This window comes from Scylla paramamosain, chromosome 21 (genome assembly GCF_035594125.1).
Source record: "Scylla paramamosain isolate STU-SP2022 chromosome 21, ASM3559412v1, whole genome shotgun sequence".
Taxonomy (NCBI): Eukaryota; Metazoa; Arthropoda; class Malacostraca; order Decapoda; family Portunidae; genus Scylla; species Scylla paramamosain.
Window position 1 is genome coordinate 15,305,767 of NC_087171.1, and position 25,037 is coordinate 15,330,803.

General features: G+C 37.5%; 2 protein-coding genes across 7 annotated transcripts in view; both read right to left on the minus strand.

Annotated features, from left to right (window-relative positions):
* The window catches only part of LOC135111089 (leucine-rich repeat protein soc-2 homolog), a 21,988-nt gene extending 21,316 nt beyond the window's left edge, over positions 1 to 672 (minus strand). Inside the window, exon 1 of the mRNA XM_064024019.1 lies at positions 440 to 672. Coding sequence (XP_063880089.1) covers positions 440 to 575 — 136 coding nt within the window. The 5' untranslated portion in view covers positions 576 to 672. The remainder of the gene's footprint in view (positions 1 to 439) is intronic.
* A 6,966-nt stretch (positions 673 to 7,638) lies between these two features.
* LOC135111092 (axoneme-associated protein mst101(2)-like) overlaps positions 7,639 to 25,037 on the minus strand; it is a 30,379-nt gene continuing 12,980 nt past the window's right edge. For 2 of the 6 annotated variants that reach the window (XM_064024023.1, XM_064024022.1), the window contains one exon: positions 7,639 to 11,433. In XM_064024023.1, coding sequence (XP_063880093.1) covers positions 7,781 to 11,433 — 3,653 coding nt within the window. In that variant the 3' untranslated portion in view covers positions 7,639 to 7,780. Of the gene's footprint in view, positions 11,434 to 16,480; positions 16,917 to 17,372; positions 21,192 to 25,037 lie in introns of those variants that run through there. The other 4 variants (XM_064024025.1, XM_064024024.1, XM_064024028.1 and 1 more) reach the window with 3 other exon arrangements.

Genomic DNA, 25,037 nt, shown 5'->3' on the forward strand with positions numbered 1-25,037 from the left:
TATAAACTGTATTATTGAATAGAGAACTGTAACCGTTATGATGTGAGTGTGATTATTTTCCTGTTCTCTGTGGCTCACAGCTGCCGAACAATGGAGCCCAATGCACGTCTGTTCTGTAAGGACAGTTGCAATAGGGCTGAAAGACTGCACCTCACGGCGACAGCTGTCAACACATAATATACTCGTGCAAAGAGACGTTAGTGTAGAAATAAAACTAAATACTGAAAGGGTCTGATGGTCTGGAAAAGTGTGTGTGTGTGTGTGTGTGTGTGTGTGTGTGTGTGTGTGTGTGTGTGTGTGTGTGCAACAGAAGCAAGCGTGTCACGAAACATGAAAGCAGATGAGCATGCACAATCTGCTGACAGTTACAGATGCAATGAATACTGAGAGCCAGGGAGCGTCTCTATCCTACACATGCCATAACACGAGCAGTACGTACTGAGGCTGTTGTTTTCCTTGGCGTCATTGCACCTGTTGACCACTTTGATGACGGCCCTCCCCGCCATCCGAGTCTGCACCACCTGGGACTGTCGCAGGATAACATTTGTCAAGTCGTTTCCAAACTTGGGCTTCATTGTGTCTGTTTGCAAGAATTTCGTGTGCACCGACAAACAATACTTCCTCCACACGCGTATCCTTCTGCGAGGTTGGGATGTTCAAGTTTGAGTATCCGCCTGGTGCGTTGAGGGTTTTATACGGCGCGGTACGCATGGCAACCATCCAGTGTTGTCATCTCCCAGAGCAACAAATTATTATACATTTGCCAAGACCGCTTTTATTTCAGAGGCGTATATTCGGTATTCGCAAAAACTGTAAGATGTTGTTTATTTAAGACCACGATTCTTGACATGCTATTTGTACAAAATTAATGTACTTGAATCATTATGGCATAACATTACGAAAAGCAACGTTTTCATTACAATTTCATCTTAATTTTTGTTCTCGTATTTCGTTTGAACAATATCCATCACACAGATCTGAAGTTATTATAATACAAATGGTATTTAATGACAAAGTATGTCACTTCATTTATAAGTAAAGACTATACATTACTGTAGACTACACGGCAATTTCACTGGTAAGATTTCTGGATAATTACAAATATATAGTTGTTCTTCATTGTGCGATGAAAGTAATGACAAATATTACATAACAAAGCATAAACTAATGCCAATCTTAATAAATTATTATACATTCAAGTAAATATAGCTTACAAGCACTCAAAATATATTACGTGGAATAGACGATCTAATATGAAACACAGACGCATATGAATGGGAACAGGTGCATGGCAATGATAAGCTTCTCTGTGATTGGTTGCAAGACAACGTCGAAGCTTTTCGTGATTGGTCCGCCTGTGACGTAAACAAAAACATGCCTCAACCACGAGGTCCATGTAAACATTGCAAGAGACAATTGCCAGATGCCACAATACATCAATACACGCACACCCCTGACTCAGTGCGGGGAAGTAGGATAAGCATATTGTTATGGGCCATTCAAGTAATGCAACCTTCGATCTTACCAGTGTTTTTCTTTTTTTGTATAAGAGAGAGAGAGAGAGAGAGAGAGAGAGAGAGAGAGAGAGAGAGAGAGAGAGAGAGAGAGAGAGAGAGAGAGAGAGAGAGAGAGAGTTGCAAAGCAAAAAAAAAAAAAAATTGTTTATTTAGAAATAGCAAGATAAATAATAAACTATGAGGTTTTTTAAGATGTGGTAATAACAGCTATTCTAGTACTTACATACATATATGGTTTTCAATTCTATCTAAATCAAACTGTTTATTGGTCTCATACAGTTGGTCTCTATACGAGTACAGCTGCCTCCGCCAAGAGCTGGAGTTTAAGAAGTGCAGCAAATAGAGCATGAGGTAGAGGCAGGTGTCTTCCCTTCCCTTCCTCCCTTTCATCCTCTCTGTGCGTTGCAGGACCTTCCTGGTAGCGCGCACTTCCCTCCGAGGCTTCTAAGAGAGCGTTGGCGCGGCACCAACAACGTGTACGCATACGAGTACGTGGGCACCCTTTACTTTGTGCCTCAGTACCTTTGTGTTTCAGGAATGAGGCTTCAAGGAGGCACCCCTCCTCCCCCATTATGATAGTGACGCACTTCCCTTACCTTGTGCTGTTGTTGCGTGAGTGCTCAAGGCGTGGTCGTACTCAGTTTTTTTCCTCTTTTGCACGGAGATATTGTTCTTGGTGATGGCCTTGCTTCTTTTGATCTATCTATCCATCTATCTTTGCATGAATATCCATCTACCTGTTCATCCATTCGTCTGTTTCATTCTATCGCTCTGCCTTTCTTTCCTAGATGTAGAGTGCCTCTCCCACCTCTCTGGCAGAGGCTTGAATATCCATCTTTAGGAACAGAAACCTCAGCTTCAACCTCTGCGTCTTTGAGGGAAATCAATCTCCAGGGAGTGTACCACGTTGTCCGTATACTTTTAGCAAAAGCTGTCATTTCATCTCCCATCAGCCACCCAGTTTTATAATCCCGGGAACAGTCTTGTGACTCGAGGCCTCCAATGCAGCTGATAGACGTGTGTCAGTGTATTTATATCACAGCTGAGAGATGAGTATTAGTATGTTTATGTTAATATACATTACTAAGATACTGACTGACTGTATTTTAAAGTACTTTAACTATGAGTTAAGTCTAGACAGATGTAAAAATTGTATCATACACACACATACACACACACACACACTCTCTCTCTCTCTCTCTCTCTCTCTCTCTCTCTCTCTCTCTCTCTCTCTCTCTCTCTCTCTCTCTCTCTCTCTCATAGAAATACTTCACAAGCCAACACTATACTAGAGGTTATAAGTAGATGGAACATGATACATATATGTGAAGCTCAAAAACTGATCGTGCTGCAGAATAAGGTAAGTTTTTCACGGGAGGGCTTGCAAATGACACGAGCGACAGGCTACGGATTCCTGACGGGCACTTACTACACAGGATGTGTGCAATAAGGAACCAAGACACAATTTCCTATATAGCGAGCGGCCATCTCTCCCCAGGTGGCAGTGCGGCTAAGGAAGTTATAAGTGCCGATAAAGGCTAAATTAAACAACTGGGGTTACAGAGATGCACACAATAATTTTCAGGCCATATTTCCTTTGGGAGAGTATAAGCAGGATAAGAACATATATGCACAGTGTGACTTTAGATAAAATAGTGAGGTGCATTAGACTCAATGAAGTGAAGTACAAGTACGAGCGAGATATGTACAGAGAGAGAGAGAGAGAGAGAGAGAGAGAGAGAGAGAGAGAGAGAGAGAGAGAGAGAGAGAGAGAGAGAGAGAGAAAGGAAGCAAGAGTAGCTTGTCTCTTAAGAAGGTGTGTGTGTGTGTGTGTGTGTGTGTGTGTGTGTGTGCGCGCTCGCTCGCGCGCGTGTGCGCGCGCTGCTAAGGTTGCATCTCCGTCACTCTTGTAACGTCAACCTGTCAGGAACAAGAAAAGACGCAAAGATGAAGTGGGCGCACATACAGAGGAAGTGGCTCGCTGTCAGCACGTGCGGCCACTTCTCCCCGGCACTGTGGTGACACCTTGCAATCTCAGTCTAAATTCGGCCACTCATCCCTCAGTTCAGCGTTTGCCTGACATGGGCTACGCAGTCATTCAGATGAGACATCACCACTACGCTAAGTAGGGACGACAGGACTGAACCATTATTCCATTATTGTCATAAGAACATAAGAACATAAAAAAAATAAAAAATAAGGGAAGCTACAAGAAGCCATCAGGCCTACACGTGGCAGTCCCTGTATAAAATATACCTATCTATTTCCACCTATCATCCCCATCCACAAATCTGTCTAATCTTCTCTTAAAGCTTCCTTATGACTCAACACTAACACCTTGATTACGAGTCCGTTCGACAGACGAACTATTTTTAAATTTTCTTTTTTCTATTTACACTCTCCGACTTGACGTATAGAGCATGTCTTAGGCTGGTCATGCATTCTCCTAAGTCATTATGCCAATACATTGAGTCTGGCATATAAACCCACAGACATACACGAACAGGCACACAAATTCAAACGAACACACACACACACAAACACACACACACACATCCCTTTTTCCCCTGCACCTGGCCCTTGTTTTCTATCCTCAGTCGCCATCGGCAAAGGCGTTTATAGTGGTGTCCTGGATTTCTCATCAGCGGCTGGCTGCCAACCACTCTTCACTCCACGCCGAGCCACAAAGAAACGGTTGCACGCTGCGGTGGACAGCACACCAAGAAAAATTTTCGAGCCTTAACCATCATGCCAAAAGAAACGGATCTGTGGGTTTTGTACACACACACACACACACACACACACACACAGTTGTGGAATATAAAAGAACCAGGATATTCGATTGAATATGAAGACAAAATTAAGAAAAGGAAGATACCTAAATAATATTCACGACAAGACATATGGAAAGGGTTGGAATGGTTTGAAAAACGCAGTGATACATGCAAAATGTCTGCCGCAATTAGAGAGCAATTGAGAGAGAGAGAGAGAGAGAGAGAGAGAGAGAGAGTATGATGCACCATATAATCCATGTGCTCCACTCATCACAGCATACCAGAGTTGGCAGCAATCAGGGTGAAGGAGGAAGGCGGTAGGGGCAACACAAGTAGTGGGAGCCGGCGGGGGTTTCCCAGCGTGAAGGCACGTGGTGGTGATGCCTTGCCTCTGCCAACATCTGGGTGCACCAAGCCAGTGTCCCGGGAACAAGGAGGGACGCTAAAGGCGCTTCCTTCCTTGTTTCGCGGCACCTCAAACGGGTCACTGCCGTCACTCCCACGCACCTGTTTCCTGGGCATATAGCAAAGAGAGAGAGAGAGAGAGAGAGAGAGAGAGAGAGAGCAAGCCATCGAGCACGTGCTCCTGTGTACACCACGACGCTCATGATTCAGCCATTACGATGATAGAACACACACACACACACACACACTCACTCAAATTGTCGGTCCCCCGCTCGTCACTAAGAATCTTTTTAAAGGGTTGTTAAGAGTAATAGTGTTAACGGTCTGTGGATGGTGTATATATATATATATATATATATATATATATATATATATATATATATATATATATATATATATATATATATATATATATATATATATATATATATATAATTACGTAACTGATGACATCTATTTCAGTTGACGTGCTGTTTGAGAACCGTCGCGTGTGGTGCGACCACCGCTACCTCACATTGTCACACAAACACTACAAGCTAATGAACATGGCAGGCAGAGTCCATTGGGAATAAGGACCACCACTATATGTATTATAGACCTGTTTACACCTTATCAACTGACCTTAATTTGCACAACTTGTGTTGGTGCTGGTGTTGACGGGCAGAGGATTCCTGTGAATACTTAAATGAAAGGCATAATGCTATTGCGTTGAATTTTGGTGCAATCACCACCCTCCATTCTCTCTCTCATTAACTCTGGGACCTGTGGCTGTTAACGGCTTTGGTTCCCTGACACTGCAACATAATATGCTCCCAAGGTTTATGTGCCTTCTGAGGTTCTGCTACTCAGCCAGCCAGTAGTAAAGATAAACAACTGCTGCAGGCCAAACAATGATGGTGTGGCCAGAAATAATGTTTCTCTCTCTCTCTCTCTCTCTCTCTCTCTCTCTCTCTCTCTCTCTCTCTCTCTCTCTCTCTCTCTCTCTCTCTCTCTCTCTCTATATATATATATATATATATATATATATATATATATATGTCATAATACTTACTGATGTTAAATCCTGCTTTTATGCCTTTTTATGTTCCTTCCAGCAGTATCATATTCCTGATAAGTTTGTTGAACCGATAAAAAAATATGAATGAAAATAAGAAATCCGTAATTTACAATAATTTTGTCCTTATCAATTTTCACTGAATAACAATTATTTTCATGAACTGAGGACAGCTTCCCTCTCAAGGATGGCACAAGTTCAACTGCTGCAAAAAGTGGCACTGGGGTTATTTTCAGATTTAGCAGTACAAGTGTGTTGCCTTTCAAGATCATCAAACAAAAACCCAGTAAGGAAGAATATAAACAGTTGTATAATGACCAAATTAACTTTAATGGAATAAATGGATATACATATGCACTGTACAAAAAGAAACATTTTACCCTGGTTATACATTATGCTGATTTACCAGTTTTCTATTTAGCATTCTATAATTACATTGTAATGTAATATTAAATTACCAAACAAAACTTTTTTATTAAGATACAATATCTGAGTAAAAATTCATCATGCCACTGATGAAAAATAGATCCATTCATAGGAGGCACACCATGCATGGAAACAAATACACTCACTCACTCACTCACTCACTCACTCTCACACTCACACACACATACACACACACACACACACACACACACAAACAAAGTAATTTGAGCCAATGCCATCTTTGTGATACTCCACCTGACACTCCTCCCACACAGAATCCTTGTAAGAGAGGTTTCCCATATCAAGGCAATGTGGCAGACATTGGTACTGGCCCAAATTAAGCTCTTGACTGATGTAAATGAAAATGTATTCTTGAAGGGATAAGTAAATATGAGTATGAATATACTGATGATGTAAAAAAAAAAAAAAGTAATGATTGTTGTGTAATGTAATGTTATGATTGTTGTGTAATATAAGTAATGACTGTTGTGGAGAATTACATGAAGACTGAATTGTAAACCGTATAAGCCAGGAAAGAAAAATGTAGCTCAGTCCTAAGAAGTTTTCTGTTCTTAGGAAAATATATCAAAAGGAGATTCATATGAAACATAAAAATTCTTAATTGAAAAATAAGTCAGAGAATGAAATCTGAACTGATATTGCCAGAGAACTATATATATATATATATATATATATATATATATATATATATATATATATATATATATATATATATATATATATATATATATATATATATATATATATATATATATATCCTTCCCTGGCAATATCAGTTCAGATTTCATTCTCTTTGACTTTATTTTTCAATTGAGAAAATTACGAATTTTGTATCTCATATGTAGAACTCATATGTATCTCATATGTATCTCATATGTAGATTGATTAGTATATAAATAAATAGTATATATGTTTGTGAAATGGTCAATTTTGAATGTGAAGCTGCAACAATTACCATACAAGAAAATACAGAAGAAAAGTGGAGACAATACAAAGAGCTGCCACAAAATAGGAACAAAGTCCAAGTGTTGTCGTATGAGGAAATATTGGATAAAGGAAAACTAACAAAACTAGAGGAAATAAGAGAAAGTTCTGAAAAAAAAAAAATATAAGAAAAAGTGAATAAGAAGAATCTTCTGACAAAAAAAAATGAAGGAAGACAATAAGTCATGAAAAAGTTTAGTTGCATAAACCATGTCATGATGTCATGATGAGGGATGGTATGTGCAAGGAATATATACACATGACTTAAAGATTATGGCTTAAAGATAATGACTGTTTAAATTATACATGAAAACAACATAAATGATTGAAACCCTACAATAAATATATACATTAGGGACATAAAACACACACACAAAAAGCCACCCACCGACACACACACACACACACACTCATGCTTTGTAATACTGCAAACATACTGAATCATATGAGCTCACACAAACTTTATCTCTGCTTTGTGACAGTAATAATACTAAGCATGCACTGCTTATTCATGTCCCTCTTTTTCTTAACAATTTTATCCAGATACATCAATTATTCAAGTTTTACATTTTCAGTTTCACCTTCTGAGAGTAGTCTTTCTACATCTCATCAATAATGATATCTTCACTCTTGATAGTTATTTCACTGATGTCTTCCAGAATTTCATGATCCTCTATCTTGATTACAGAAACATTACTTTCTACCTCATCTTCCTGTTTCTTATTTTCAGTTTTCCTTTTTTTCACAATACTTGGAGGAAGCCACTCATCATCTTCACTGCTTTCCTCTGTTTGCACAGTTTCCTCACTTTGATGGTCTTCCACCATAATGTCTGTTCCTGACTTTCCCTTATTGGTATATTCAAGAAAATGGAAAGCTAGATGTTTATATAATTCGTCTTCACTCTTGAAATGCAAAGAACAGTCACTGCATTCATAGTCTTCTCTCTTTTCCTTTGCCATGAGATCACTTTGAGGAGTATAATCACTTGGAGGCTTAGAAAGATGTAACTTCATATGTTGCCAAAATTCAATTCTTGTTGAAAACTCTTTGTTGCACAGAGAACAATCAAATTTGCTTTCCTCCTCTTTGCAATGCCCTGTCAATAGCATTCCAATGTATGCATTTCGCTTGCTGGTATGGCCAACATAATTTTTGTCCAGCACACACTTACAGATCCAGCACTGGTTCCTTGTATTGAGGGCATTCACTAAGTCTCGTGGTACAAGATCATTCCACATTTCCAGAGTACAGTAATGGTTGACAAGGTGTCTACATAACCACCATTCACCTTTAAACTTTGCACCACACATTTTGCAGGTCAGACCCTGTTCTTTAACATGTGTCATTTTGAACTTGTGTGCATGTAAGACATGAGATACACCCTCATTAGCACCTTCAAATGTCATGAAGCAACGAGTACATCTTATCCTACCACTATTTGATCTCAAAGATTTACTTCTGAGAGTCATTGTCTTTCTTTTCTTATTTACTTGTTTATCATCACTGTCACTTTCATTTCTTTTTCTTTTTCTTATCTTAAATGGCCTAAGAAAATGACAGGCTAAATGTCTACGAAAGCTCAGCACTTCAGAGAATTGTTTGTTACATTTCAGGCAGTTAAACTTTTTATTTTCTGAATCCTGTGAGACTGTAGATTGTTCAACTTCCAAATTTGCATCTACATGACTTAAAGAACGTCTATTTAAAAACAAATGAAGCTTGATGTGTTTCCAATGACTGTATCTGTTTGAACAAGAAAATTCACACAAAGGGCACTGAAACTGTTCATCTTCCTCAAGTTCCTCAGATCGGCAAGACAGTGCCTCTTCAATGGTATTATTCCGTCTAGTCATGTGACCTGAACGACCAGTCTTTAAGACAGTCTTACAAATCCAGCAAAATCGCTTATTTACATTATTTAATAAATTCCTAGGAACCATGTCTTCCCACTTACCAAGGTCAATATAATGCTTTAAAATATGAGAGCACAGAGCATAGGCTTTGATAAAAAATTGATCACAAAGATGGCAAGCTTTGCCATTAATCATAATATTCAAGTCATCTACATGAGTGCTAAGTAAGTGCTTTGATGCATCACTTTTGATACTGAAAACTTGTTCACAATACAAGCATTTGTAAGTCATCCCACTGTCATCAGATACATCTGTCTTCAGCTTTGTGCTGTCACTTTCATCCAGTGACTCTTCTTCATTGAGATCCTCATCCATCTTGTCACAGGAATCAGCAAACATATTATTGCTTGCTGTTTTTTCAAGTTTATCTCCAGAAATATTCTGCTGAATTAGATGTAGTGCCAAATGTTCAAGCAATTCAGACTGTACAGCATAGTTCTGAGGGCATTTAGGACACAAGAAGGGTTTGTGTTCTTCCACATTCTCCATAGAAGGTGTTGATAAATGTATCTTGATGTGGTTCCAAAATTTGTGTATATCAGAGAAGGTTTCCTCACACAGATGACATTGAAATATATAATCTTCATCAGTCACAGAGCTTTTACAAGTCTTTCCAGAAAGAAGATTTTCAATAACTGAATTTCTGGATCTAGTATGAAATGTACTGAAAGAAACTCCTGATGTCTTACATATCCAACATTTCACTTTTATGTCTTCCAGGCCAAAATTTGCAGGGAGGATTTCATTCCACATTCCACCTCTTTCATAATGTCTGAGTACATGTTTACAGAGAGACAGTCCTGAAATAAATAATTTGCCACATATATCACATACTCTATATTCTTTCATACAAGAAAATGCAGTATTGTGTTGATTCACCATGTGATCAACACCATCCTCTTTACACTGGAAAACTTTTGGGCAAAATCTACATTTAAACTGATTGGTCTTAGGCTGACTGCTGTTAACTTCTTCCAATTTATGATTCTCTTCTGAAGATTGTGAAGATTCCTCCAATAACTTATGTGGTTCTAACTGATTTGTATAATTTTGTTGTTCCCCTTGGTTGTAATCAGCAGAGGTACTAGCAGCAGGTGATTCACTCTCACCATCATCTTTTGCAGAGGAAGATTCACATACTCTGACATGATGGTTATATTCAGTAGAGTCTACAAACTTTCTGTCACAAGTAGGACATGTTTTGACACGTTTGCATTTAATCTCTCCTAGGCACTCTTGCAGATGTTCCACGTAAGTTCCTTTGGCATATTTCATCCCACAATGTCTGCATTTCATTACAGTGTCATCCTTATTATGCACACTTATGTGATGAGCTGATAGTTCTTCTCGTGTGTCAAAAAGTGCCAAGCAGTAATGGCGGCATCTGAATTTTTCCTTATGGGCAGTAATCTGATGCTGGAAAATTTTTCTTGAAGTAGATCTTGTAATATTGCAAGCTGGACACTTTGGCCTTTCTGTGTGCTTTTGTTTAATATGAAAACGTAGGGCAGTGAGAGTTTTGAAGACTGAAGAGCATGACTCACAGGGCAATCCAACTACTTTTGAAGTTGATGTACTTTTCCTCCTACGCTTTGGTTTTAACTTTATTAAAACAGTTCCAGGATTGTTGTTTTCAGTTTCCAGTGGTTCCTCTTTGCAAGTGATCCCTTCAGCATTATTGGGTGTCAGTGGCTGTTTTTCTGCAGGATTTCCATGATTGTATAGCTGTGGATTATATACTACAGGAGTGGGCTGCATGTTAGTTCTACATATAGTATTTATTGATTCTGAGGTGCTGATAATTATTCCTGCAGGTGGACCAGGTACTAATATTGGAAATTTAGGCAATAACATTTCATTGCCAAACGGACCTTCATTTGATGGCGGTGTAAGATTTTTTACATCTTTTTTATTTCTATCTTTATGATTAAGTTTTATATGATTAGACCACTCAGTTTTGCTTGTAAACTCATGAAAACAATACTTACAGTCATACAAGCCATGTATTTTTCTTCTGTGAACTGCATGGGTAATGGGACTGCTAAAAATCTCATGACATAAAGTACAATTGTGTTTCATTTGATGTAATTTCAAATGTTCATTGAAGGTTGCTAAAGTCTTTGTTTGAAACTGACATTTCCCACACTTCCACAACATACAATGCTGATGTTTTGCAACTTCTGCAGGGGTGTTTAGTATGACACCACACACTTTACATACCTTGGTCACCTTAACAGTGTGGACTCTGGGCTGGATAGTTTGAATTTGGGAAGGTATGGTTCCCAAAGACAGGTGAGTGTTTTGTTGGTTGGTTGGCTTGCTGTTCAAACCAAAACCTGTAGGGACAGTAAATTTTCAAATGGTAAGCTTATTAATAACAAGTCATCATCAATTCCAGTTCAATATAATTACACTGAACTAGTAAATTCATCATTTTGCTGCCATGACCTCACCCAAAAAATACAAATATGGTGTACCAATAATAAGTACCAAAGTCATGAGTGTACATCAGCAACAAAATTCAAATAAATCAAATAACCAATTCCTTCCCTTCTTGTTTGTTCAAGTGCGTGGCCTCTACTAGAACCTCTTCTGCACATGCACTCATTTATCCTATCTTCCATCATCCAAGTGACCTTCCTGATTACTTGTTCCTCATCCTCTCTCTCTCTCTCTCTCTCTCTCTCTCTCTCTCTCTCTCTCTCTCTCACACACACACACACACACACGCACTTTATTTTCAGGTGTATAGAGGCAAAATACCCACACCATTTCTTGAAAAAGAAGTCATAAAAAATGGAGATAAACAAATATATATATATATATATATATATATATATATATATATATATATATATATATATATATATATATATATATATATATTCTTTTGGTTGTTGAGTTTGTCTTCCATTTAAGCCCCTTCTATTTACTTCCTCTGTAACTTTTGACTACCTGACCATGTGATAGTGTTACCTTTAGAAACAGTGACCTAAGCAACCACACAATCATTTTCATATATCCAAATATTTTTTGTAGGTTTTGTACTGATGTCATCACATTAACTTTTCATACCTTGAGTTTACTCAATCAGTTGCAATTATCAAATACTTTTGTGTAATTATTTCCATTGAGCTTTAGAAATAACAAAAATTGACAATAGAAAATTTACTGAGTTGATACAAATGCCAAAAGATAGATGTGCTGTGGTTTACATTGCAGACAGTTCTCCTGAATCTTTTTTAATTTTTTATTTCTATTTTTTATAGAAATATCCATTTTCTGTAATGTAATGCAATGTAATGCAATGTAATAATAATAATAATAATAATAATAATAATAATAATAATAATAATAATAATAAAAACAACAACAAAAATAATAATAAAATCTAGAGACTAGTCTTACAAGCATTAGCCATGACCTTAAACTGGAAAAACAGTGTACTATGTATTAATGGAAACAAAGTTTAAATGAAGGTAATAGATGACATGCTGAGACTTCGCAAGTAAGACAGGAAAATGATAGGGAAGTCAATGACATTGTATTCTTCATTTTTTTCCAAGAAAATTGTTTTAGTACATATCAGGCCTAGTGCCCCCACATTTCTGAGAGATCTATCATCTGGCAATCCTTAGGTTCATAGCATACCAGATACAAGATCCCATCTGTAAAAGTTTAGCTTAAAAAAATACAATCACTACAGGGAAGGAATGTCCCCAGCATACTGATAGCTTGTAACAGGAATGAAGTATCTAAATCTAAATGATTAACACAAGACTTTAGACAGCAAGATAACTGGCACCTGAGGACAGCAGAGAACATAAAATTCAAAGCAGTATAATAAATCACAGCCTGATAATTCTATGCCATATCTATGGACTTTCCAATTATATCATTATATCAACACCAGTGTGCAGCGATGAGAAGCCCTTTGGCATATCAATATCTCTATTATGGCATAAAATTATCTTGCAGAAACGCTGAAGTTATTCCTAATAAAACATGTACTTCTTCGTATACATCCCACAATTGTACAAATCTATAGTTTGCATTTATGTACACTAAACTTTGAAATACACTTAGAATTCAAATTTTACTCGACTGGAAAATGATCAAATAATAAAAAGCTTGTCAAAAATGAAAGACATATACATAAATCCACTGGGACACACCACTTAGTGGCAACCTTCTGAGACTGTACAGATACAATCTTATTTTCAATGATCCAGGGTATATAATAACTACTATTTTCCTATGATACTTGCAATATAAGGTAAATCATCTTAGTGCTAAAATATCATTGAATAATTAAGTTTAACTCAAGAAAATCATGACAAGATTAAAATTCCATCAGTTAACTTCATGTAAATTATTTTTATATGTGACTAAATAATTCATGATGCACACTGCTGTATTGGCATGGTACTACCTTTATTTACATGCACAACCTTGTGACAAGAGAGCACTGAATGGAGAACACATACAGTACATAACTCATGCTTGATTGAAGCAGCAAAGTGAAACAACTAGGAAAATTGTATTTATGTATGTATATGTGTGTATGTATGTGTGTGTGTGTGTGTGTGTGTGTGTGTGTGTGTGTGTGTGTGTGTGTGTGTGTGTGTGTGTGTTATATATATATATATATATATATATATATATATATATATATATATATATATATATATATATATATATATATATATATATATATATATATATATATATATATATATATATATATTAAAACTCAGTGAGGCAGCATTTACTGTCATTTAAAAAGAATAATCAAGCAATGAAATGGCTATGATTTAAACAGTGGTTACTGTCAAATAGATTTCCATAACTTATAACATTAATTTTAAAGCCTGGTATATCAACTAATATAGCTGATGGAATTATATATGAGAAGACAGTTAAACTGTATATATAAATGAGAATTGAAAGTGGTCACTGAGCAGTAAATAAAATCACATTTTCCAAAAAGAAACAATTATTCTGATTTTTCTTTATAATAAACCATTTGCTAGCTTCTTTATTTCTGAATTCAAGACCCCTCTCACTCATCCTTCCTTGTCTGTCAATATCTTTACTGATTTGCTCAAGACTACTGTGCTTCTCTGTCTTTTCACCAACTTAGGTCTTATTTCACATAAAAAATTACTTGTTAGATGCTTATTTAGTTCAATAATCTTTTTGCATTTATACTGACATTCATTACACTCAAGAATTCTAGAATTAACCCTAAAATTTTTGTCAATGGAATTTTCAATGGGCAAAGACATTGTGTGTTTTTTCACATGTACCGAAAACTGTTTTTGAGTTGAACAAATTTCATTGCATTTTTCACACTTCAAAGGTTCTACTAGTTCTTCCGTGACACATTCTTGAGTAAGAGTTTCATCAATATCTAAATCTCTCATAATGCCATGATCAAAATTTCCATGCATCTGCCATCTGAATGTGCATTTGCAAATCCAGCAATAATTTTTCACTGTTACAAGCTTTAAAATTTTCTGGGATACAATGGAATCCCACCTATTTAGTCCAGAATAGTGCTTAACAAGGTGTTTACACAAATATAACTTTTTTTTTAAACTCATTCCACAAATTTCACACTTCAGAGGTGAAGTTATCATGTGTGTAACCTGCTTCTTGTGCTTGGACAAAATGTGGTTCACTCCTTTAGTCTTTTCAATTATAGCATTTGGACAGTATATACACTTTACATAAACATGTGTTGATCTTTCACGTCTGAATTTATAAGGTAAATTATCACTAAGTTCCTCAATACTACTTTCACTACTATCAACTGGTTCCCAATCATCATCAGAAGTATTTTCACAGTTTTCTAAGTTATATGTTATATCTTATGCCAAATTTTGTGATGTACTCTCAACTATTTTCCTTGTCACACTTTCATACATATCACTTTTACTTTGATCCTTTTTTTTTTATAGATAGGAGGCAAATTTTTGCATGGTTGTTATATGTTTCCATATTTGGAAAGAAGCCTTCACAATTTCCACACACATGAGCTGGTCTTTTATCAGGTGGACAATCCTTACACTTCTCAAGATGGTTCATCAAACAAGCTTTAACAAGGAATTCCTTTTGACATTGTGGACATTCAGGTTTTGAACAGTCGTCATGTGCAGTTTCATAATGGCTGGTTAGTTCCAGGTAAGTGTCACAAAGAAAACCACAAGCATATCAACACCTACATTTGTCACTGTGTTGACTCTTTTGATGCCGCAACAATCTATGTGAAGTTAAGAAGACCATATTGCAGTCAAAACACCTGAATACCTTTCTGTGCTCTTTCTTGTGACTTTTCAGTGTCACTTTGGAAGTGAAATATTCTCCACATATATGACATGGCAGCTGCATCTTCTGTTTTATGACACCTGCTTCTGCACTATTTTTGCCTCACATTTATCTGACATTTGGTTAGTAGGTATGATATCTTTGTGAATGGTCATGTGAGGATGTGTATCAAGGATATGTTGTTCAAGTTCCAGGGGAGTGGTAAATGAAGCAGTACAATGCACACACAAGAATGAGGAATATTCTTTGACTTGTCGTTCCTCTTTCTCCATGAGAGTCTGGCCTTTTGTTGCACTTGTCTGACTGTTATTTGAGAAAGATGCACTAACAGTAACTTCAGGTGCTGACATCATTACTGGAGTTGTACTATCTTGTTTGGTTGTGGATTGGTTAGATGGAACACATACTGCAGGGGTAGTATGTGTGTATGGGCTCACTATAAGTCCATTTGTGGTATAGGTGGATGACCCCAGTAAAAAGTGTGGTCCACCAAGTGTCGTAAATCATTAATGCTGAACAAGGTGGAGTACTAGGGATTGCTGAAACCTGATTAAGGGATGTGTTGCACACTGCAGGCATTACTTCAGGTCTTTTCAGTTCACTTGTTGTACTGGTGATATATGATGTCATCATTGATAATGGCTGCTCAATATTACTGGAAATTAATAATCTCTGATCAAGAAGTGAAGAAGATTGTTCAAATAACTCCACTCTGTCTGAGGTGTCTGCAACCTCTTCTGTTATCTCACACTTCACAGCTGCATCAAAAGTAGTAGTAACAGATGAAACTGTGGATTCTAATTTAACTCTGGAATCATTGTTTTCATCTGGAAGTTGACAGTGATTTCTCTGTTTCTGCAAGACATCCTGTTTGACCAATAACCCATCACTGATTTTCTTGCTTGAAGTACCTAAATGCTGGGCTATGTGAAGCTTTAACTGATACTTGTTTCTCAAAATCTTTTGACAAAACTGACATGTCTACATCTGAAACCCCCTCTATAGTTTGAACCTTTCTTTGTTTTGGCTCACTTAGCTTCACACAACTTTCCCTTTTCTTGTATTACCAAGTTGCTCTCTCATGTGGTTCCTCAATTATTCATCTGTGCCATACTTAGCATCACAGTACTGGCATATATAGACTATCTTTTTCTGATGGTTTTTCAGTAACATCTGTTAAAAAATACTTGTGGCAGATGTCACATTCATTGTCAGGTTTACCTTTTTTTATGGGTTAACTTATGCATTCTTAACCTCTTGGGATCTTTAGTCTTGTAAGAACATGTGCCACAATCCAGTAGAGGTCAGTGCAAATTCACATGCAAGTTGTATCTTTGCATCTTGAAGAACACCATATCACACTCAGGACATACCTTCCCTCTTGATATTTTTGATTCTGGTCCAGGTGAGTGAGGCAAGAGGCTTTCCTCCTCTGAGGAGTGAGAGGAGGCTTGAGATTCAGGGAAGGCCACAGTTCGGGTATCCATGCCTGCAGGCACAATTAAACGTCAGCATAAGTTATCATTATCTCTGCCTTAAGAGAGGGTTAAGGAACTTGGAGTCCTTGCTCTCAAAACTTGAGTATCAAAATGACATTTCACTCACAGATGACACTCCTTTGAGAAATTTTTCAGATAAAGCCTTTCATTCTGTATTTTCTGCAGCAGTGCACATTTTCAACATTTTTTTGAGGTACAATTCATAGTTTTAAATAAATACATAGTATTTTCTATATTTAAAATCTTACAGCATTTCATCTTGCACAATTCAGAAATGTCATAAATATAAAATAATCTAAATAAAATAATGTTTTTATTAAAATATTTAAACATGTACTCATTACAAACCTTAAGGTACTCTTTCGACATATTTCACCTAAAAAAAATATAGACATGGCTTAGTGCACTCTTCACTTCTGAGGGTAAGTACTTGACATACTATGTACACACACACACACACACACACACACACACACACACACACACACACACACACACACACACACACACACACACATACATACACACACACACACACACACACACACACTGTACCAGAATATTTACAAATGGTATTGCACTATACAAGTTTTTTTTTTATTTATGTATGAGGTATCAATTGATATAAAGAAACTAAGTAAATCTCAATTAAAATGAATCAAACCCTATTATCTTTGCAGGTCCATTATCGTCATCATCAGGTACAAAATCACTAATCTCTTCACTGGGAGGGTACTGTGCACCATAATAATCCCCAATTAAATCCATCTGGGAACTATCATCCAAACTAAACATAGAGTCTTCAGCCACTAGGTAACTGGGATAGGGAAGGGCCTCTTGTCCTTGAGAATATTCAGGAGCACTCACTGGGTTGAATCCCACAGGTCCATGACTGGGCTTGGCCTTTAACTTTGGAGAGTTACTTTTACTCTTCTTTTTTGCCGAGTTTTTTGAACTTGATTTGGCAGCCTGAATTTGGGCTTTTAATGCTGCTGTCCAACTGAGATTCACTTTGTTTTTCTTGCTGTTGGGGGGTGATGCCTTGTGCACAACTTTTTTTACCGTTTTAAGATTTTTCAGGGACGTCTCAGTGGACGAGAAGCTATCATCAATTGAAGTGCTCTCTGGGAGAAGTACTGTATTATTGCCTTCACTCTTCATACACTTTGTTACTTTTTCATTCACTTTTGTAATTTTTTTAATATTATTTTCTTCCTTTTCTAATGGAATATTTAGCTTTGTTTTCTTTAAAGTATCAAGGCTATCAGAATTTACTATCTTATTACCTTCACTTTTCACAGGTAAGCTGCTTTTCTTTTCAACATGACTCTTTTTTTCTATGTTCTTTCTCCTGTCATGACTCCTCCTATGGGGAACATAATCATCCTCATCCTCTGGTTCCTTGTAAGATATAGGCATACATCTGGCTCTTCTTTTTGTTGGGGACATTACTTCACCATCAGATTTACTTTCTTTTTCCTCTTTTATACTCTTCTTTTCCTCTTTGTCTTTCTCCTTTTTCCTTTCTTCCTCTTCCTCTTCCTCCTCTTCTTCCCCTTCCTCCTCTCTTTCCTCCTCCTCTTCTTCCTCCTCTTCCTCTTCCTCCTCCTGTCCCTTCTCCTCCTCTTCCTCTTCCTCTTCTTCCTCTTCCTCTTCCCCCTCCTCCTCCTCCTCCTCCTCCTCCTCCTCCTCCTCTTCATCATCATCATCATCATCATCTGTGGGTACTTTAGGATGGTCTGCTTCTCGGTGCTTCTCCAGCTCTGATTTCTTAGCAAAAATGTGAATACATTTTTGACACCTGTACGGCTTATTTGTATGAGCACTCTTTTGGTGTTGCTTTAAGCGGAGCATTTTGCGGTATTTGGCCTTACAGTTTGGTTCAGGGCAGTGGTGGACTTTGTGAATAATTACATGCCTGTTATAAGGACCACAACTTCGAAATATCTTACCACAGTGCTCACATGCTCTGAATGGGTACAATGTTTCATGGATTTTTTTCATATGGTAAGTCATGGATTTCTCCCTGTTAAAAGTGACATTACATTTTGTACAGCGGAATAAAGAACCAACTTTTAAGAGGTATGAAGGTTGCTCATTCTTGTCATTTTTTTCTTTTTGAGATTCACACTTCTCCTTCTGCACAGCTCGCTTATCCTTTTCAGTTTCTTCACTAGAATCCTTCTTAGCACCAGATTTTGTTGGTGGAGAATTCTTTTTGCTCTGAGCAGTTGTAGCAGTGCTTCTGAGAACTCTGGCAGATTCTCCCCCGCACTTATCTGACGAGGACTGCATTTTTTTTTCAGAAATATCAGTAGTCTTGCTAGCATTTGCCTTGCTTTGAGAAGATTTTTTCCCTCCTTGAACTTTTCTTACAATGGTGTGTATTGGCAAGTGAAGCCTTAGCTGATATTCACTCCGACAGACTTTATTACAAACTCTGCAAGTTAAAGATTTTTCTTTTGCTTTCCGTTCCTTCTCTTTTCTTTCCCTTTCCTTCCGGAGTTCTTCTTCTTCATCTTCAGATTCTTCAGAATCCTCCTCCTCCTCCTCCTCCTCCTCCTCCTCCTTCTCCTCCACCTCCTCCTCTTCCTCCTCTTCCTTGCGAATTTCCTCTTGAGCTTTGACAGCTACTTTTGATCTCGTGGCTCGGCGATGAGCTTCCTTTTGGTGACGTTCAAGCTGAAGAGAACTCTTGAAGCTTGAATTGCACTGATCACAAGACAGCTTCTCCCCTACAACCTCTGATGCAGAGGAAGAGGAGGAAGAGGATGAGGAGGAGGAGGAGGAGGAAGAGGAGGAGGAAGAGGAGGAAGAGGAAGAGGCATCATCATCATCATCAGTGTCCCCTGTATCGCCATCGCCATTATTATCTGAGTCTGAGTCCTTTTCACTCTGGGTATCATCTTCACTCTCTATCTTGCCCCTTTGCTTATTGCGCGTGACTCTGGCTGGGAGTCTCGTACCTGAATTGGTTGACGACCCCTTGGACGACGGTGTCTTACTAGGAGGTTTCACATTCATCACTTTACCACGAGACACAACCTTCGCACTACTTCCTCTTGCGCCACTTCCTCGGCTTGCAATAACATTGGTCCCTGTGTCCTTCACTTTCCCCTTCCCAATGCTTGCAGGTACCCTTTTTTCTGACACTTTTTTACAATGGTCATTCTCTTTCCTTGACTTTTTCACTTCAACTTTTAATCTTTCTCTTTCAGCTTTTCTTTTCTTTGTCTCTTCTTCCTTTGCTTTCTTCTCACTTAATTCTTTCTCTTTCTTTTCTTTTTCAAGTTTTTCTTTCAGTTCTTTTTCCAACTTTTCTTTCTTTTCTCTATCTTCCTTTTCCCTTCTTTCCCTTTCCTCTCTTTCTCTCTTTTCTCTTTTCTCTCTTTCCTCTTTTTCTGCTTTCTCCTTAAGTTCCCTATTTTTTTCATTAATTTGTCTTTCTTCAGAATCCCTCTCCATATCCACTATGTTACATTTTTGGTCAGTGTCATCATCACTTTCCATAAGTTCATGTTTTAATCTTTCATGGTTTGTCAAGTGGTGCTGTAATTTGAATGACTCCCCACACTTTTTACAATGAAAATGAGGTTGGTCTTTGTGATTTTTCAATATATGAAACCTCATACCATACTTGTTCTTTACCTTAATTTTTTCTTTACATATAGGACATTCTTGCATGCCTCTGTGTTTATGTTTGATGTGAGCATGAAGGGATGCTCTTTTTCTAAATACAAGGGGGCAAAAATCACATGGTAGCTTAATCAAAAATCTTTTGTTAGCTGATTCTGTTTTTGGGCTAACTTTACCATTTTCGCACTTTATTACTTGTGAACGTGAGCCTCCTGAGTTCTCTTCTTGTGTAACTTTCTCAGCCTGCTTTCCTGAAGCTTTCTTTGCCTCACCATGGGATGACACATCCCATTTTGATGAATCTCCACTCTGTTTGGGAGGTTTCTTGCAATCATTTTTGTTAAAAAGATTAACAGACTTGGTAAGTCTGAGGAGAGAGGACAGAAACAAATGAGGTGGAGTAGGAGGCCTGTACTTGATGGGCTCTGGATGTCGCCCCCCTAGTGGGCGGATCTTACAATGGCCGCCTCTTGGAGTGTAGGGAGGAAATCCCCTTCGACTGGCCAGAGGAGGGCGACCCCTCTTCCGCCCCCTGGGTGGTGGTGGTGGCAGAGCTGGGAGCAGGGCAGGGTAATGGGAGGGTGGGGCAGCCCTCTTCTGTAGCAGGAGCCCAGCGTAGTATTCCTTCCCTGAAGAAACAAGTCAAGTATTACCAACTGCTCATGTGTTCCTCTTCAACTGAAGATCATACATGTAGAATTGGGGAGATGCCTTGCCATCTATTGCTGTAGGCAACATCAACTGTGGCAAGACAGCTCTTTGCTGGCCACACTTGAAATGGCAATAGTAATGTTTTAATGAAATATCAAAGCTTCGTTTCTTGACTTTTCCCATTCTGGCAATAAATTTGCATGAGAACAGGTATTTTTCTACATACCACTATATTACTCAAAATGAGCAAGCAGAAAATATTGCACTGATATTCATTCAATAAGTAAAATTCAAATCATACAGAAGCTCATAAAATGTCACTCCCCCCCTTTTTATATTTATAAAATCAATGCAAAAGTTATCTCCTTGCAAATGAGATACAGCAAACATGAAACTTTCACAGGGAAAAAAGTTTGCAGATTCTGGTGAAAATATTCAGTAAATTCTTCAGCAGCAATGATTACTGTACATCAATTCTAAAACTAATAACCCATAAAAACCCATGAAAGAACAAACACACACATGGAAGAAAGCACACACGCACACATGCATGCAAGTAAGCACCCACACACACGCACACGCACGCACACACGCACGTATGCACGCACGCGCACACGCGCGCACACACACACACACACACACACACACACACACACACACACACACACACACACACACACACACACGGGCTAGCTTGAGTGTGCAGCACCTGTTCACCTAGTATCAAGTAGATATGAAATGTAAGCTTAGGGTGGGTTGTGACCTCACTGTCCCAGTGTGTAGTGTGAGTGGTCCCAGTCCTATCTAAAGATTTGTAGCTGTGAGCACTGAGCTTTCAATAAGGGAACAACTAGATGTGTTACAAAACCAGTAGACAACTATGTAGTGAATACTATTTGCTGGTTCTGTGATAACATTCCTGGCTGGGGTTGAGGCTGAGGTTGGCATTCTGCTAAGACCACAAAGGGTTCTCATTGAAAAGCATGAAGTTACTGTCTTCCTTAAGCAAGATGACATGGTAGTGTGTAGAAGGCCACAACTTTATGCATGAAACAGACTATATAATCTCTAAGCTCTCTCCAAAAGAGTAACTGTGGGCACTTATGAATTCAGTAAGAGAGAGAGAGAGAGAGAGAGAGAGAGAGAGAGAGAGAGAGAGAGAGAGAGAGAGAGAGAGAGAGAGAGAGAGAGAGAGAGAGAGAGAGAGAGAGAGAGAGAGAGAGAGAGAGAGAGAGAGAGAGAGAGAGAGAGAGAGAGAGAGAGAGAGATACTATGAAACAAGTTAACTTTCCTTGAATTAAGAGTGAATGTTGGTAAATCATAAAGTCACTCATTTGCTTATCTGAAACCAATGCATTTCCAAATCTTATTTTGTTTTCAGTTTAATTTCTTTTTATTTATTCCACCCCAAAGTAATGATCTAAAACAAATATACAAACCTGTAATGGTAGTACAAATGTCTCACAACATATAAAGTACAGCAATGTAAACAAGTACAACAGTAACAATGCGCATGCAGGCACCCATCTGCACACACACACACACACACACGCACACACGTGCACACACACACACACACACACACACACACACACACACACACACACACACACACACATCAATATTTGATACTGTTGATGTTTAATATAAAATGATATTCCTAAAGGAATAAATCTAGACAAGTAATTTTGCAGGTGATGGAAAATCAATAAGATAAAAAACTGCAAGGATTACAAAGGCATATAAAATTACTTAAATATGATATACAAATAAGATAGAAGGAGAAAAATGAAATTGAAATAAACATACAATGGAAACAGAAGTGGAATGAGCCCTACATCAACATATAAGTTGGAAAGCTACATAATCCCTTCTTGTGACATCCCTGTAAGGGTCACCACAGTGGATTAGACTTGTATGGTGATTATGCTAAGGTTTTATATTGAATGCCCTTCCTGATGCAACCCTCTCATTTATCTGGACTTGGGACCCACAATGAGTTACACTGGCTTGTGCCAAAGTGGCTGGCTAACTGTATAAAACATAGAATACAAAGGGTAAAAAAACAACAAAACTAGACAAAAGTGATGTAGGATACTTGTCAGACATGCATATAAAGAAGGCATTTGGAGAAACATGGGAGAATGTTGATGAAAACATAAGCTTGCTTTGTACTTTGTATAAATAGTAAAAAAAATAAATAAATAAAAAAATAAAATAAAATAAAATAAAATAAATAAATAAAATAAATAACAATAAGACTGCAACATGCTGGCATGTTATTCTCTCTCTCTCTCTCTCTCTCTCTCTCTCTCTCTCTCTCTCTCTCTCTAACACATTCACAAAAAAATAAAATAAAATAAAATAAAATAAAAATAAAATAAGTGAAAACAAATACAAAGCATAACAGCTAGATGGTGAAAGAGTTGTAAAACCTAAATATGAGGGCACATTACATAAAATACAACTGCGAACAGGATGAGGCAAATAAACACTTTCACACGAGGAACTTTTAAAATGAATAGTTCTAAATATTACTGAGATGATACGTAATGATCAGTAGCATGATTCAAGGGTCTGAGAATGATCTGATATATCCTATTAACAGAATGGCAGACCACTGCTGACTGAGCAGCATACATGTCTATGACAGTTTGCTGTCCCTAAATTCTACCATTTCACTTGGTAGATATGTATAGAGTATACTTCCATTTTGCTTTGTGCACAATAAATTGTCCTCAAGGAAAAATGTTTTCTACAATCTTCCTTTGTCTTTCATTTGCCTTTTATAATATACAAAGAATATTAAGAAACATTTTAACTTCTGTTTTGGGACTAGTTCAAAAGGTCAGTGTTGAGTGGTGGTGTGAAGTGTCAATGTGTGTAGAATGTGAATGTGAATGAATAAATAAGGTTAACACAAATTCTATTGTTATTATGTTTTTATTTCTTTTATGTCCACTTTTTCTTGAATGAATTTCTTCTAATTCTTATCAGAAAACCTCTCAACAAGCACAACAACTGAATTAATAATATTCCAATAAATCAGAAAAGGTGTGATAAAGACCAAAGTAGTATAGACTTCTTAAAACTTCAGTCCAGACCAGCTGCATTTTTGTCTTTTCACTTATAGATAATCAGTGTCTGAAGTTATGGTACAGATTAGTATGCATGAGCATCACTCAATGTGGGTATTGGTTATCTTCCAGAGGTTTAACATTTTAACTAAGGCTCAGCCATCCACCAACTTATGCAAACCCAACACAGCTGATAACAGTCATGCATAAAAAGCTTCCATATACTCCAAACATAGTTACCTCAAGCATGACAAAAATGTCTTCTGTTATGATTTCTCATACAATCTTGATACAGTCTTAATTGTTTTATATGGTACAAAATTAGGTATGACTATTGAGTAACCAAAACATATTAATCAAATTATGTAATTTGTTACCTTTAGGTAAGCTTAAACACCTTTGGTAAGGGCCAAGTAAGATATGAGATGAGACTGTCAGTCCTACAAGGCAGTTCTTTCATGCTGCTCTCAACTTTATATCTGAAATATATGGGAAGTACACCATTTGTACCATTTTATGGTCATAGATGGACCTACATGCAATGATGAGAACCTGAGTGACATGTCACAGAGATTACTGGTTTCTGTTGAATCAAAACCTGTTTCTTCATTTCCAAGCTTCCAACATCCATTGGCAAGAAACAGACTTGTGCTGTTCCAAAGACAGCTAAAATGTTAGAAATGATGCACCCAAGCTGTTAGCAACAGATGTGCTCACATTGTTGGCACCACAGATTCAAAAATTTTT